This window comes from Chiloscyllium plagiosum, chromosome 9, assembly GCF_004010195.1.
Source record: "Chiloscyllium plagiosum isolate BGI_BamShark_2017 chromosome 9, ASM401019v2, whole genome shotgun sequence".
In the NCBI taxonomy this organism is placed as follows: Eukaryota; Metazoa; Chordata; class Chondrichthyes; order Orectolobiformes; family Hemiscylliidae; genus Chiloscyllium; species Chiloscyllium plagiosum.
Genome location: NC_057718.1, coordinates 83,372,503 through 83,388,226, shown reverse-complemented (window position 1 = coordinate 83,388,226; position 15,724 = coordinate 83,372,503). Strand labels below are relative to the sequence as shown.

General features: G+C 41.4%; 1 protein-coding gene across 15 annotated transcripts in view; it reads left to right on the top strand.

Annotated features, from left to right (window-relative positions):
- The window catches only part of LOC122552997 (mitogen-activated protein kinase kinase kinase kinase 3), a 297,362-nt gene that overhangs the window by 176,812 nt on the left and 104,826 nt on the right, over nucleotides 1-15,724 (top strand). For 5 of the 15 annotated variants that reach the window (XM_043696362.1, XM_043696366.1, XM_043696357.1 and 2 more), the window contains 3 exons: nucleotides 1,133-1,153; nucleotides 10,747-10,805; nucleotides 11,428-11,490. In XM_043696362.1, the coding sequence (XP_043552297.1) occupies nucleotides 1,133-1,153; nucleotides 10,747-10,805; nucleotides 11,428-11,490 (143 nt within the window). The remainder of the gene's footprint in view (nucleotides 1-1,132; nucleotides 1,154-10,746; nucleotides 10,806-11,427; nucleotides 11,491-15,724) is intronic. The other 10 variants (XM_043696359.1, XM_043696361.1, XM_043696367.1 and 7 more) reach the window with 3 other exon arrangements.

Genomic DNA, 15,724 nt, shown 5'->3' with positions numbered 1-15,724 from the left:
AGTCCATAATTCGAACCAGAACATAAACTAGTCCCACCTGCCTGCTCCTGACACATAACCCTCCAAACTTTTCCGATTCATGTACTTACCCAAATGTCTTTTAAACATTGTAATTCACTACTTCCTCAGGAAGTTCATTCCACAAACCATCCTTTGTTAAAAAAAAAATGACCTTTGTGTCTTTTTTAAATCTCTCTCCTCTCACCTTAATGTGCCCCCTAGTCTTGAAAATCCCCATCACAAGTAAAAGCCAACTACCATTAACTCTTCTACCCCCCCCCCATTATTTTATAAACTTCTGTAAAGTCACCTCTCAACCTCCCGAGCTCCAGCGAAAAAGTCCTAGCCTATCCAGCCTTTGTTTTTAACTCAAACCTTCCATACCCAACAACATCCTGGTAAATCTCTTCTGAATCCTCTCCAGCTTAGTAATATACTTCCTATAACTGGGCGACCAGAATTGGGAATAGTATTCCAGAAGAGGGCCCACCAATGCCCTGCACAAACTCAACATGACTTCTCAACTCCTATACTCAAAGGACTGAGCAATGGAGGTAAGCATGCCAAATACCTTTTTAACCACCCAAACTTCAAAGAATTATGTACCTGCATCCCTAGATCCCTCTGTTCTCCTATACTATTAACTGTATAAGACCTACCTTTGTTTGTGTACCAAAATGCAATACCTTGCATTTATCCGGATTGTACTCCCATTTGCCATTTTTCAGCCCATTGACCCATACGATCAAGATCGTTTTGTAAAATTTTTGAAAACCTTCTTCAGTGTCTACTATGCCACCAATTTTGGTGTCATCTGCAAACTTACTAACCATGCTTTTTTTATTCCCATCCAAATCATTTATATAAATGATAAACAAAAGAGGGCCCAAAACTGATCCCTGTGGAACACCACTGGTGACAGGCCTGTGGTCCAAAAAGCAACCCTCCACTACCACCGTCTCCGACTGTTATCTTTTATTTCTCTCTCAATCTATTTTATTTTCTTTACCTCTGACATCTTCTGTACCTGATGTGACAATGTTTAATTTATACTGTTTCAGATTCTACTACTGATTGAAAGTTCTGTTTGATTAAAGACTTTGATTAACAGTTTCTTACCCTGCCCTGACAGGTCCCAGATCCTCTTTAGAAGGTAGTATGCTATTTTGGCTTTCTAATTTACAGTAAATTCCAGTGGCAAATCCCATAGTGAGTCTATGCTCAGTTGCTTGTGTAATATTCAGTTAATGTAATTGTTCATCAATAACTGCAAAATGTTGTGCTTCACCATATCTATTACATATTTGTTATATTTATTGAGTCATTATGTTTGACACTATCCTCTTCCCTATTCCTATAATAAATATACCTCATCAGTATTTACAGTTGAAAAGGCTCAGATCCTAGGGAACTTGGTGACATAAATAGCAATGTCTTGAAGAGACCTCACATTACAGAAGGTGTGGTGCATTTAGAATGCATTTAGATAGATCCTTGAGAATACACTAAGATAAATCCCTGGGAACTGATGAAGTGTATCCCAGGACTTTGTGGGAGGCTCGGGAGGAATTACAAGGCCCCTAGCAGAGATAATTGTATCACCAACAGCCACTGGTGAAGTGCCTGATGATTGAAGGATGGCTAATGTGCCATTATTTATGAAAGCCTGCAAGAAAATCCCTGGAAATTAAGGACTGATGAGCCTAACATCTGTGGTGGGTAAGTTGTTAGAGGGGATTTTGAGAGACAGGCATTTGGAGATGCAAGGACTCCTTTGGCAAAGTCAGCATGGCTTTGTGTGTGGAAGATAGTGTCTCATGAATTTGAGATTTTTGAAGAGGTGGCCAAGAAAGTAGACGAGGGCAGTGTGGTAGACATTGTATACGTGAATTTCAGCAAGGCCTTGATGAGGTGGGGTGTTCAGTAAGGTTAAATCTCAGGATCCAAAGATAGCTGGCCAATTGCATTTAAAACTGACTTGAAGGTGGAAGACACAGTGGTAGTAGAGGGTTGTTTTTCAAACTGGAGGCCTGTGACGAGCGGTGTGCCACTGGGATTGGTCCACTGTTATTTGTCATGTATATAAATGATTTGAATGATGATTTAAGAGATATGGTTAGTAATTTTGTGGATGACACCAAGATTGATGATATAGTGTTCAGCGATAGATTATCTGGGAATACATCTGCGATCTTGATCAACTGGACCAGTGGATTTAGGAATAGATTAGATTAGATTCCCTACAGTATGGAAACAGGCCCTTCAGCCCAACAGGTCCGCACTGACCCTCCAAAGAGCAACCCACCCAGACCCATTCCCCTACATTCACCCCTGACGAATGCACCTAACACTATGGGCAATTTAGCATGGCCTATTCACCTAACCTGGGAGGAAACCAGAGCACCGGGGGGAAACCCACGCAGACCCGGGGAGAATGTGCAAACGCCACACAGACAGTTGCCCGAGGTGGCAATTGAACCCGTCCCTGGCGCTGTGAGGCAGCAATGCTAACCACTGAGCCACCATGCCGCCCAGAGCAGAATGAATTTAATTTAGATGAATGCAAGGTGTTGCATTTTGATAGTTCAAGCTAAGGCCGTGCTTACAGAGTCAATGGTAGGGCCCTGGAGAATATTATGGAACAAAGAGATCCAGGGGTAGAAATTCATACCTCTTTTAAAATGGAGTCCACGTAGTCAGGGTGGCGAAGAAGGCTTTCAGCATGCTTGCTTTCTTTGATCAGAGCATTGAGTTTAGGAGTTGGGACGTCATGTTGCAACTGCGCAAGAAGTCGGTAAGGCTACATTTGGAGTACATTGTGCAGTTCTGGTCATGCTACTATAGACAGGATATTATTAAACTAGAAAGAGTGCAGAAAATATTTACTCTGATGCTACCTGGAAGGTTTGAGTTATATGGAGAGACGAGATGCTGGGCCTTTTTTCCCTTGGGTTGTAGCAGACTGAGAGGGTGCCTTTACAGATGTCTATAAAATCACGAGAGGTATATATAAGGTAGATAGCCACAGCTTCCCCTCATGATAGGGGAGTCTAAAGCCAGAGGCATTGGTTTAAGGTGAGATAGGAGAGATACAAAAGGATCCAGGGGCAATTTTTTTCACAGATGGTGGCGAGTGTCTGAAATGGGGTGCCAGAACTAGGAGTGAAGGCGAGTACAATTTTGTCATTTAAGAAACATTTGGATAAGCACATGGATGGGATAGGTATGGAGGGACATGTACCAAAAGCAGGTAAATGGGACTGGATTAATTGTGAAAGTTGGGCATCATGGACAAGCTGAAATGCCTGTTTCCATGCTGTAAACCTTTGACTCTGTCCAATAGAAGCAAGCTATGTTTACTATTATCAGTTGAGGCTTTGGATGTAAAATTAGTATGTATTATCCGTGTCTTTATTGTTTGTAGTCACTGACCATATTCCTTGTAAAATTTTGTTCGCATCAGTTTTTTTCAGTGTGACATGCCTTAATTTTGTTTTTGTATTACCATGTAAGTTTGGAGGATAAAGTGAGGTGGAAAAAGCACAGTAGGCCAAGCAGCATCAGAGAAGGGGAATTGATTGAAATCTCCTGATGAAAGGTTCTGATCTGAAATGTCAACTTTTTCCACTCTTTATCCACTCTGACACTCCATCATCTGCAGTCCCCACTTTTTCCTAGTTGATTTCAACCCTACTGCGAAGCCTCTTCCAATGATGTCTACCTTGAAAAAGTTCTCCTCCTCTATCTACAAGGATCTCAGTGAGTCTCTCTCTCACTCACTCCACCCCCCCCCCCCCCCCCCCCACACACACACACACACACACACAAACACACACAAACACACTTCGGTCATCCCCTCTGCCCTGAAGCTTTTCAGCATTCCTGATGAAGGACTTGTCCCTGAGGCGGCCTGCTCCTCGGGTGCTGCTTTACCTGCTGTGCTTTTACAGCACTACACTCTTCACTCTAATCTCCAGCGTCTGCAGTCCTCACTTTCTCCAAAACCAATATGGCGTCTTACACATTGCTGCGCTGTTTAGTGGGAACTTGTCACTACACTTTGTGCTTCTCTGTGGTTCTGTTTCAACTAAGAATTATCAGTATGGTTATTTGAAATGAGAGTAATGCAGTGACAATGTACCTGTCACGTAATTTAAGGTTGTCTCTGATTGTAAAAAATCAATACCAAATTTGACATTGATGTTTTGTCAGTCTTTATTAATCACCAGTACACTATCCATACTATGATTAGTATAGATGTGCTACTTGCTAAGTGAATATTACTTGAATGAAAAGGGTTCCAAATTTGAGAAAGGCAAGTAACAATAATATTCATAAATCCTTTTTAAGATCACTGGTATTAGTGCCTCATCAAAACACTGCTGCACGTGAATTAAACTCCAGCCAGTAACCATGTGTTTCATATACATGTTAGAAGCTTGTGTACCATACCATATTGCTTCCCCTGCTTTTACAAGCCCAACATCCTCCTAACCAGTCTGAGCCACACTTCAGGCCATTGATCTACTTTAGTTTCCCTTGAATACCATAGCATCAAATACCACAAACTGACAAAAACAAAATTCTGTGTCTTACTTCAAAGAAGAAGAATTTAAATGTACAGATGCCCTCTCTCTGGATACTTAGCAGACTTCTCCTGAAAAACAAAGTACTGGCTGCATGCAATTTCTGTTCACTTCCCACAAAAAAAAATCATGGATATTGTTTAATATTTGTGTGAACTTAACTGGTGATCACTTAACAGATGTTGATAACTTTATTTGAGCAACACAATAATGTGTCACACCTTGCACAACATAGACAGCAAATCATTTGCCTTCTCGTAAACAAACTAAACAAGCTACTGATATATGCCTGTGTCTTCTGTCTTCTAGAAACCTATTCTGTTTCATAATTTTTAGCACATTTTAGCACGGAAATTTATTATATTTCTGTGTAATATGCTTTCCTCTCAATTGCAAAAAAAATTGTGGTCTTGCAGTAAGTACCAAATTCCTTTTGTCACCATAATCCAGAACTGCAGCAGGAAAGGAAGTCTTGACTAGAGATCATTAAAGAAATAAGCAATATTTCCCATCAGCAGTCTGCCACAAGAATGCTGTGGTTGTCTTCAATGATTGCCTGGTGTGTAAAATTTGCTCATCCATCTTACATCTCATTGCCCCATATGTCAAATGCAATTGACAATTATTTGTCAATAATCATACTTTTCATCAATTCCTTGGAAGATAAGTATTCCAAATAATCTTGGGAGTCCCAAACACGCAAGAGAGAAACAGCCCAAAAGTGACAAGCAAGCTAAAATGCTACTGACACCATGTACACTAGTGGCTGCTGGCCATCAAATACATACATGCTATTATCATGCTGGCTGGTTGCAGCATCTCCTTGCAGTAAACTCCGTACCACTTATTGTGTGCAGCATCATGGTTGGTCCTCTATACTTTGAAAAAAACTGTCATTTTGTTTACCTGAACGATTGAGCTCCCAAATTTAGATTTAACTCATTACTATAACAATTTTTTAATTAAAATTTTGCAAGTTCTACAAATTCATCAGAAGCATTGTCCTAATAGTTAAGAGGCTTTTTGAAAGATTCCACTGCCACCCCCAAGATTTTGAAGACTGAGAAGAAGCTTAATTGCAACAAAACCAAAATATTTCAAATGCGAGAAATACATCTGAGGGGAGAAAAAGAACGTTAATGTTTCAGGTTGATGACATTTCATCCGAACTTAGTAAAGTTACAGATGTAATTATAATGACATAGATTTTGGTATACAGGGCATAATTTCAACATTTATTCCATGACACTTTGTGGATCATAGATTACATGAAACTTGGAGGGGTGGTAAACACTGAGGAGGATAGCCTTGAATTGCAGAAGGATATAGATGGGCTGTTGTGTGGGCTGGACAATTTTAGTTATGAAGAGAGATTGGATAGACCAGTTATGTTTTCCTTGAAGCAGACAAGATTGAGATATGTAAAGTTGAGGGACACAGGATAAGACAGGAAGAAATGTTTCTCCTTGGTGAAGGAATGAATGACTGTGGTGTAGATACAAGGTCAAGGGCAGAAGATTTAGAGGGATAGTGAGGAAAAAAAAGAGTCACCCAGGGGATTGTGGGAATCCGGAAATTAACTGCTTGTAAGGGTGGGAGAGCCAGAAACCCTCATAACCTTTAAGAAGTGTTTGTACATTTGTGATGCCTAGGCATACAAGGCTATGGGCCAAATGCTAGAAAATTTAATTAGAGTAGTTAGGTATTTGTTTTCTGTGCTGTCGACTCGATATGATAATGTTGTGTGGGACGTGTCAGAAATGTTTGAGGATGATCGGTTGAATTGAGAGGGCTGATGAGTTGGAGGTTGAGGACAAGAAGAAGCCTGTCAAGGGAAAAAATGAGCTCAGAAATTTGGGAAGTAGGGTAGGCACAGGTGAGGGCCCATCAACTCGTTAGCATGGAAATTCTCATGAGAAAAATAACTACACCTCACGTGAACAATTATGGAATGTTGTATCTTCTGAGCAAGTGCAACAGAGACCGAGAACTGGGGTGTTCTTATAGGAAGCAGTTTTAAGTGTGTTGTGATATCCTCTTTGGGGATGAAGGAAAGATCGCCTTTGTCCAGGAATATGTGAAAACAATGTCTGATTTTAGAATTAAATTTTATTATCATGTGTACTCAAATATAGAGATAAAGTTTATAGTGTCACCATTCATGGTGCCATCTTAAGTACAAAGCGTCTAGCTACAAAATCTTAGGTAAACATTAGAAAAATAAGTAAAATAGTTAAAATTCAACATTACAATTCTTTTCAGTACAAAGTAGTAAAGAAGAAATAAAGTTAAAAGTTCCAAGTTGCAGTCCTTCTTTAGCCATGGCCTATGTCCCTCCAGAGTGGGCCTTCCCCACGAGGGCTTGATCTCTCGCCCACACTGGGCTCAATCTCTAGATCCCTGTACCTTTGTGCTGCCATCTGGGCTCACCAGCTATCTTGCCACAAGCCATTAGAGTCTGATGCTGCTCCAGACTCCCAACCGGTTCAACAATGTGCCGATTACCAGAGTTCTGTCTGGGCACGCCATCGTTTTGTAGCTGAATGGCAAAGTCCCTGTTCTTGGGCCTCAAACACTGCTGTTGCTGCCTCCACGAGCCCTCTGGAGAAGGGAGGTAGAGAAGGGAAAAAAACTACTGGGGATAAAAAACCTAAAGAAAAGTGGTTGGAGCAGCCAAGCTCTGACTCCACCCCATCTTGGAGACTCTCCCTGCCATTTTAGGGATAAGGAACAGTATTCAAATCTTAGATTTTCTTGTGCCTTAGAGAACTTGAGTTGTTGTGATGTGCAGAATTATTTAGCTGAAAAGAAGAAACCAATATTATGAAGACAGCATATACTCTTGAAGTAAATAGTGTTTTCTAAAAAGGTTGGTGGCTGATGAATCTATGAAAGAACCATCAGAGATAGAGCAGGCAGTTGCAAAAAATAGTTGCTGTTACTTAGAGCCATTGAGATATACAACATGGAAATAGACCCTTCGGTCCAGTTCGTACATGCTGACCAGATATCCTAAATAAATCTAGTTCTGTTTGCCAGCATTTGGCCCATAGCCCTTGAAACCTTTCCTACTCATATACCCCTCCTTTTAAATGTTGTAATTGTACCAACCTCCACCACTTTCTCTGGCAGGTCATTCCATACATACACCACTCTGTGTGAACAGGTTGCTCGTTGGGTCCCTTTCATGTTTTTCCCCTCTCTCCTTAAACCTATGCTGTCTCATTTTGGACTCCTCCGCCCTGTGGAAAGACTTTGTCTACTTACCCTATCATGCCCCCTATGATTTTATAAACATTGATCAGGTCAACCTCCGTGCTCCAGGGAAAACAGTCCCAGCCTATTCTGCCTCTCCCTATAGCTCAAACCCTTCAATCCTGGCAACACCCAATTCAATCTTTTCTGAACCCTTTCAAGTTTCACAACATTCTTCCAATCGGAGGGAGACCAGAATTGCACGCAGTATTCCAAAAGTGGCTGAACCTATGTCCTGTACGGCTGCAACATGACCTCCCAACTCCTATACTCAATGCACTGATCAAGACAGGCAAGCATACTAAGCGCTATCTTCACCACCCTGTCTACCTGCAACTCCACTTTCAAGGAACTATGAATCTGCAGTCTAAGTCTTTTTATTCAGCAAACTCCCCAGGACCTTACCATTTAAGTTATAAGGTCCTGCTTGGAACTGCAAGCTGCATAAAAAATGTTTCTTGAGAATTGATGGCAGGGCTCTACTGAAAGGGTTGATATACCTTTTCAGCTGTTACACTAAAAAAATGGAAAGAAAATTGATTGTGCAGTAAATCAATAGAATAAGCATGGATATGGCTGGGTGAAGAGTAGAATAAGTCTAGGATGCCTAGAATTGTATGTGAGATTTAAGCAAAGTGGCCAACAGCTGTTATTAATTCGAAGAAGAAATTTGATTCTCAAGATTTCTTTCTGAATCTCAAATGCACTTGATCTGGATTCAAAGTCAATTCATCTTATTTGGTTTTAACTAACATGGTCAGAAGACTAAATCTGGGAGTTTAACATGAGGTGTTTCAAATATTGTTTTGTTCATCCACACCTTGTCAGTTGATCTGTTTTAGGTCTAAGAAAAAGAGAGTCTTGCATCCAGTCAATTTGTTTTTGATAACAAAATTATAGATAAGTTCAATACTAGGTGGTTAATGAACTAGGATGTAGATTAAATCCCTTGTTCCATTGTTAGCAGGATCCAAAAAGACAAATTAGATTCCATTTCTTTTCTGTTGTAGGATCCTGGGATAGTTCACAGTTGAAAATAAGGTATTGATATGGAGCAACTAGCATTCTTTTTGCCTTAATTCAACAATTTCCAGTTGTATTCGACATAATGGTCAAAGTATTCCACCTTGTTCTTTCGTGGTGTTCACTTCTGTGTGAAAAGTGAAGCATGTGCAAGAATGTTAAATTATTTGCCAGAGATATGGTTCTTTGAATTTAGCTCAACTGCCACATATTTAATCTTCCGGCTGCACCCCCTCAGTTCCATTTCTTGACTTTATATACCTGATGCCATTCTTCGGTTTTTTTGAAAGCTTTGTGTTTCAATTTGGTTTCTGTTATTTCCGTGGAACAACTAAAACTTAGTTCGAGTTTTCATTAACTTTGAATACATTTGAGGGTTGAGAAGACTGCTGAACAAAATAGCTATTCATTGCATTAGTTACTATGGAGAGCTTGGTCAGTGTGTCATTCAAGTGTTATAGGTACTACTTGGGCTGAATTGAGTGTAAAGACGTTCCGAGCACTAAAATATTTGCATTTATACAGTGCTTTTTGCAACAACTGGATATCTCAAACTGCTTTACAGCCACTAAAGTACTGTTGCTACATTGTCACTGTTGTAATTTTGGAAATATGGCAACCAGTATGTGACTAGCAAGCTTGTAATAATCATCTTTATATGGTATACAGTGAGGGATAAGTATGGCAAAGAAACCTGGAATAATTTGCCTGCTTTTTGGAATAGGTAACAATAATGACTGCAGATGCTGGAAACCAGAGTCTAGATTAGAGTGGTGCTGGAAAAGCACAGCAGTTCAGGCAGCATCCGAGGAGCAGTAAAATCGACGTTTCGGACAAAAGCCCTTCATCAGGAATAGAGGCAGAGAGCCTGAAGGGTGGAGAGATATGTGAGAGGAGGGTGGGCATGGGGAGAAAGTAGCATAGAGTACAATAGGTGAGCGGGGGAGGGGATGAAGGTGATAAGTCGGGGAGGGGGTGGGAGTCCACATTGATGCCCTGGGGTTTGGAATATTTTTAATCAACCTGCTCAGAGATGTTATTACATACCTCTAGAGCAGTTGGACTGAAGCCAGGCCTCCTGGCTCAGGGTTAGGAACAATGTCACTGTGCCACAAGAACCCTCCTCTTTTACATTTTTTTAAATCAATGTGTCCAGCAATGATGTTATACACCTCTGGGACTGATGGGACTTGAACCCAGACCTCTTAGTTCAGAGGTTGAGTCCTTGCTCTCTGGAATACCTATTTTTCTAATCAACCTGTTCATCGATGTTATTGTACACCTCTGGAGCAGGTGGGATGTGAACCTGGGCCTCCCAGTCCAAGGGTAGGGGATTACCACTGTGCCAGATCTCTCTGGATCTCACAGATACTCATACCTCTCTGGAATAGATATTTTCTAATCAATTACATGCTTCCGGAACAGATGGAACTTGAACCCAGGTATCCTTGTTCAGAGTAGGGACACTGCCACTGTACCACAAGAACCCTTGCGCTCTGAAATACTGCCTTGGTTCTATTACATTCTGGTTGTTGGTTTTTGGTTTAACATCACATCCAAAGTGCAGAATCTCTGGCAGTGCAGTACTCCCTCAATACTACATTTGAGTGTCAGCCAGTAGATGATTTAACTCTGAGAAGAGAAGACATTTGATTCATAAATGTGGGAACATATAAAGGCTATAAATTAAACAACCTACTGAAAGGAAATAGTTTGCAGATAACTTGTGAAATTGTGAGGTTATCTAAAATAGCTGCCTGTTACAAATAATATGCAAAGTTCAAATCAGATAATTTGGTAAATGAGGTGTAGCCCTTTTTAAATGATGTGTACTATGAACTTTTCTTTTTGAGTAATGGTCTTAACTTGTATTTGTCTGCAGTTGGACAAATAAAATTTGATCCACCGATGCGGAAAGAAACAGAGCCTCATCATGAACTTGTAAGTAAGATATTCCTGCCTTATTTAGATTTTTTTTTACAAAAAAAAGTCTGCTTTTAAAAAAAAACTGGAAAATGGCAAGTTACTAGATTTACAAGTGATCTTAAAAAGTTGAAATACAAGAGCTCTTGACTGATGGGAATAATTTGAGTTTTTCTGAAACCTGTTGAAGGTTGCTTTCAGTTGCAAGCTTACAATAATGATTTAAGAATACCCCTTAAGCTGTGTGCTCCCCATATGTGTCAAGCAATACAAAGTTATGCTAAATTTTGTTGTCTAGGTTTATTTTTAAGACACAGTCCAAGTAAAAGAAGTGCTTACTGCCTAATCCTACTTGGGCATTTCTTCATGTTTACTTGCAATGTGAAAATAAATTTCTATATTCTAATATGATAGTCATGTATTTGTTGTAATTTCTACAAAATTAAAACTAAATGAGTCTTGAATAAGAAATATCTGGCTTCTTTTCCCTCAGATGTAAATAATGCAAATATTTAGTTCTCAATGTCATTTGTGGTAGAATAATTATGTTCAAGACAAACCAAATAGAAAATGCTTGCCCTTACTTTGTTCTTGGGTTTGTTATAAGTAACGGGTTTTCTGGTCTTTATCTGCTGAACAGCCCTACTGTGATGATTTTTTGGACATTTCAGAAGAGATATACTACACAGCAAGACCTAATCTGGTATTTTTTTTACATTTCAGTCTGTCATTTTCAGGTGTCTTTCTTTTCTGTCAATCATTATCTCTTAAACCTTGTGATTCTTTCATAGGATAAGCAAGCAATTGAAAACCTATTGATTTACTATTGTGCAACTCTTGGGCTTTATTGCACAATTGCTCAAATCTTTATAAACTAGATAATTAGAATTTGCATTTGGAAACGTCCAAATTCTTGCATTATCATGCTTATTTATTGTGTAAATTTAATACCATAATTGATGATCTCTACTTTGGAGTCTTGCTCTGCTACTTTCCTTTAGAGCAGTGATCAATCCACTTGTATACAGCAGTTTTGCAAGCAGTGAACAAATAATATTTGTTGAAAGCATCTTTAACTGGCTTGTGATTTCCATTTTTTTTTTGTTTTTACAAGATTGTATTATTGCTGAAAAAATACATTTTGTCAAACTTTTTGCCTTGCTATCATCAGGACAATTCAGAAGACATGCCAAATTAATGGGCAAACAACATTGATAATGCATGAAAGGAGAGTATTGATTGGTTGACAAGTGGACTCTGGTGCATGTTTTGTGATTGAGAAACCACCAGTTAATGGTGACTGCTAATTAACTGCCAAGATTTGTTTAAATTTTAAATCAAACAGGTTGACTCTGGTAAAAGTATGGTCCTGACAAATGAACCACAGAATGAATGTCACCTATTTTGTTGAAACAAAATGGGCGCAGCAAGTATACGTGTTCTTCCTGTCCGCAAAGAACAGGGCTCTTGTGTGTTTAATATATGTAGCTGACAGTTCACACGTCATTCATATTGCAGACTTGACTGAATCTTAAATTGATTGTGAGCCTAATTCCTTGTACGTCCATTATTTAGTAAATATTGTCCTGTTTGAATTTTGCTGGAGTGGGCTGTTTGCATATGTTCAGTGTCTTGCTTGTTGTGAACAATTAAAGGAATGTTTTATATGGTATGGTTGTTCATTGTCTCACTAGCTCTGAAATTCTGGATTTCCATGTATATGGTGAACAATTCCTTTGCATTTCCAAAAGAAAACATAAGGGACCTGCGTGTTGATTGCAAAATAAAGACCAGATGCTCATTTGCCATTTCTAGCCGACTTACTAATGTAGCACTATATCTAGGTCTGCCACCGTTATGAGAATCAGTATTTATTGAACTTATGAGCTCATGAGATTGCACGGTTGATGTACACCATATATGTCTATGTAGATAGTGTTGTAATAGGTACTTGGTAGGCCCAGGTGTCTCAACTATCCTTTATTGGGTTCTGTTAGAAACATGTCTTCGATGCAATGATGCCTAACTTAGCATACCTTTGATATATAGATGATATATTTGGTATATTTGAGTCCACATCTGTAACACAAGAATTTTTTTTGCATTTCTTAAACACACTTCCTGCGCTCAAACTCATCTTTGAAATGGAGCAGTCAAATGACATCTCTTTCTTTGATGTCCCAATTAGGAAATAAGTTGAGGTGGGGTTCTCTGCTCATATAAACCTATCTTCGCTGCTCTGTATGTGTTGGGGTTCTTAACAGTTCTGTGCACTGCAGAATAACTTTTATTGGAGGAGAAAGTGAGGACTGCAGATGCTGGAGATCAGAGCTGAAAATGTGTTGCTGGAAAAGCGCAGCAGGTCAGGCAGCATCCAAGGAACAGGAGAATCGACGTTTCGGGCATAAGCCCTTCAAGGCTGTTGGAGGCTGAACATTTCCATTCAAGGAAATTACTGCAGGAGTTCCTCAGGGTACGGTCCTCGATCCATCCATATTCAGCTGTTTCATCAATGAACATCAGTGGGGATGTCATTGCGCAGTTATCAATGTTCAAGCCCATCAGTGTCCATATGCAGCAAGACTAGGCAACATTATTGCTTGGTCTGACAATTGGCAAGTAACATTTATTCCACACAAGTGCCAGACAATTAGCATTTCCAACAAGAAAGAATCTCACCATTTCATCATGACATTTAATGATATCATGATATTGCGTGTTGGTGTTATCATTGAACAGAAACTGAACTGATCTGTCCACGCAAATACTGTAGCTACAAGAGCAGGTCAAAAGATAGGAATTTTGCAGCGCATAACTCTCCTTCTGTATCCCAAGTGCATGTTCACTGTGTATAAACCACAAGTCAGGAGTGTGATGGAATACTCTTTACTACATGGATGTATGCGGCTCCAGCAACTAAAGTTTGACATCATCCACAACATTGTAGCTTGTTTGACACCCTGTGGTCATCTTCATCATTCATCACTTCATCATTCCTGATGAAAGGATGCCAGCCCGAAACATCGATATTCCTGCTCCTCAGATGCTGCCTGACCTGCTATGCGTTTCCAGCAACACACACTCCACATCGTCATCATTCAGTCCCTTCACCATAGTGGACAGTTACAGCAGTGTATGATATCTCTAACATGTACTGCAGTAACTCACCAGGGCTTTTGTGACAGCATTTTCCAAATCCACAGACCTTATCACAAGGAAGGACAATGGCCGCAGATGCATAGGACTGCCAACTGCAAGTTCCCCTCCAAATCCCCTCCATTCTTGCTTGGAATGCTGTTCATTCATTGTTATAGGGCTAAACTTCTGGAATTTCCTTTATAAAAGCACCATGAGTTTCACTGCACCTCAAGGGCTACAGTGTTTCAGGAATGCAGCTCACTGTCACCTGCTCAGGAAATTAAGAATGGGCAGTAGCGACACCCATATTGCGTGTTGGAATAAAAGAAGAAGCAAGCTATTTCATGCTATTACTACTGAATGGTGTTTGCTACTAATAGGTTACTGCTTTTGAGTGAAAAAATGTCTGTCTCACAAATGTGTTATATGAATTTCAGTACTGGTGAGGCCAAGAACTGTAATCTGTGCGGAGAGGCGGGCCCAAGACGAGGGGCCGCCACCTACGCACAGATGGCCGGAGGTGGCAGCACGAGCCGTGGACCGCCTAAGACCAGCAAGGTACCACCAAACAGCACGGGAACGGTGTCAGGAGGTACCCAGAAGGAAGGGCAGGCTGCAGTGGAGCAGACGGCAGACAGCGGGGAGATGCAGCAGCCGATCCAAGCTCCTTCAAGACAGACGGTGAAAATAGAAGAGGAGGGAACAAAGGAGGCAGAGGATTTGATTACTGTCACAAGGCCCCCAAAGCCACTCAGCGAAGGGGGAAGCGACACCTACACGACGAGGATACAGGCAACTCTTCCGACGGTGAGGAGGGGCGCAAGGAGGGTTGTCACCAGAGGAAGAGACAGAGCACCGTGGGGAAAAAGGAGGGCAGCACCGCCCAAGCAGGAAAAGGCGATCCCTCTGAGGGGATGGGTAAAGGCCTCCCCCCACCCGGTGAGAACCAAGAGATATCCACCGGCCTACAGCTCCAGGTAACTGGGAGCAGCGGTCCTGTGACAGCCCCGCTGTCAGATGGAGAACTGGACTGTGCGGACCCTGGGCCCGGCCCGAAGACACCAGAGTGGGTAAATGGCCCCAGCGTGGAGCAGGACAGCTGGGAGGGTCCAGCAGTTTGCCGTCACCATGGGGATGCACACAGCTACCCCAGAGGGGCAAGACCAGCAGCAAATGGACACTGTTAACCTTGTAAACTGTTGAAATGGGGATAAGAGTTGCCAGCATCAATGTGCGTAGCATCAAATCGGCTACGCGATGTGTTTCTACGATGGCCTTCCTGGCCAACGTTAAAGCCGACGTCCTGTTCCTGCAGGAGTGTGGGATACCGCACCTCAGCAGCTACAGGAGATGGTCAAGCTTATGGGCCCATGGGCCATCAGTTTGGTCAGGGGCAACGATAGCTGCGCCTCCGGCATGCGTATTCTGTTGAGAGGAGGCAACTTCACCATCTCTGAGGATAAGAAGGTGGTGGGCAGGCGCCTCGTCAGGAATGCTCCCCTGAGACTGATTAATGTGTACGCCCCAGTGGGTAAGAGTGAACGGTTGGCCGTCCTGCAGCAGCTTCCACTGTTGCTGGCTACATCCAGGCCGGTCATTCCGGCCGGAGACTTCAACTGTATCATTGATGCAGATGGACGATCCGGCGGGGGGACAGTAAACTGGACACCACGTCCACAGCCCTGATGGACATGGTAAAAGATGCCAAGCTGCACGACATCTTCAGCACCCCTGCAGACGGAGCGCAGCGTAGATACACCTGGTCACGGGCAGACGGGTCTATCCGCTCAAGGATAGAT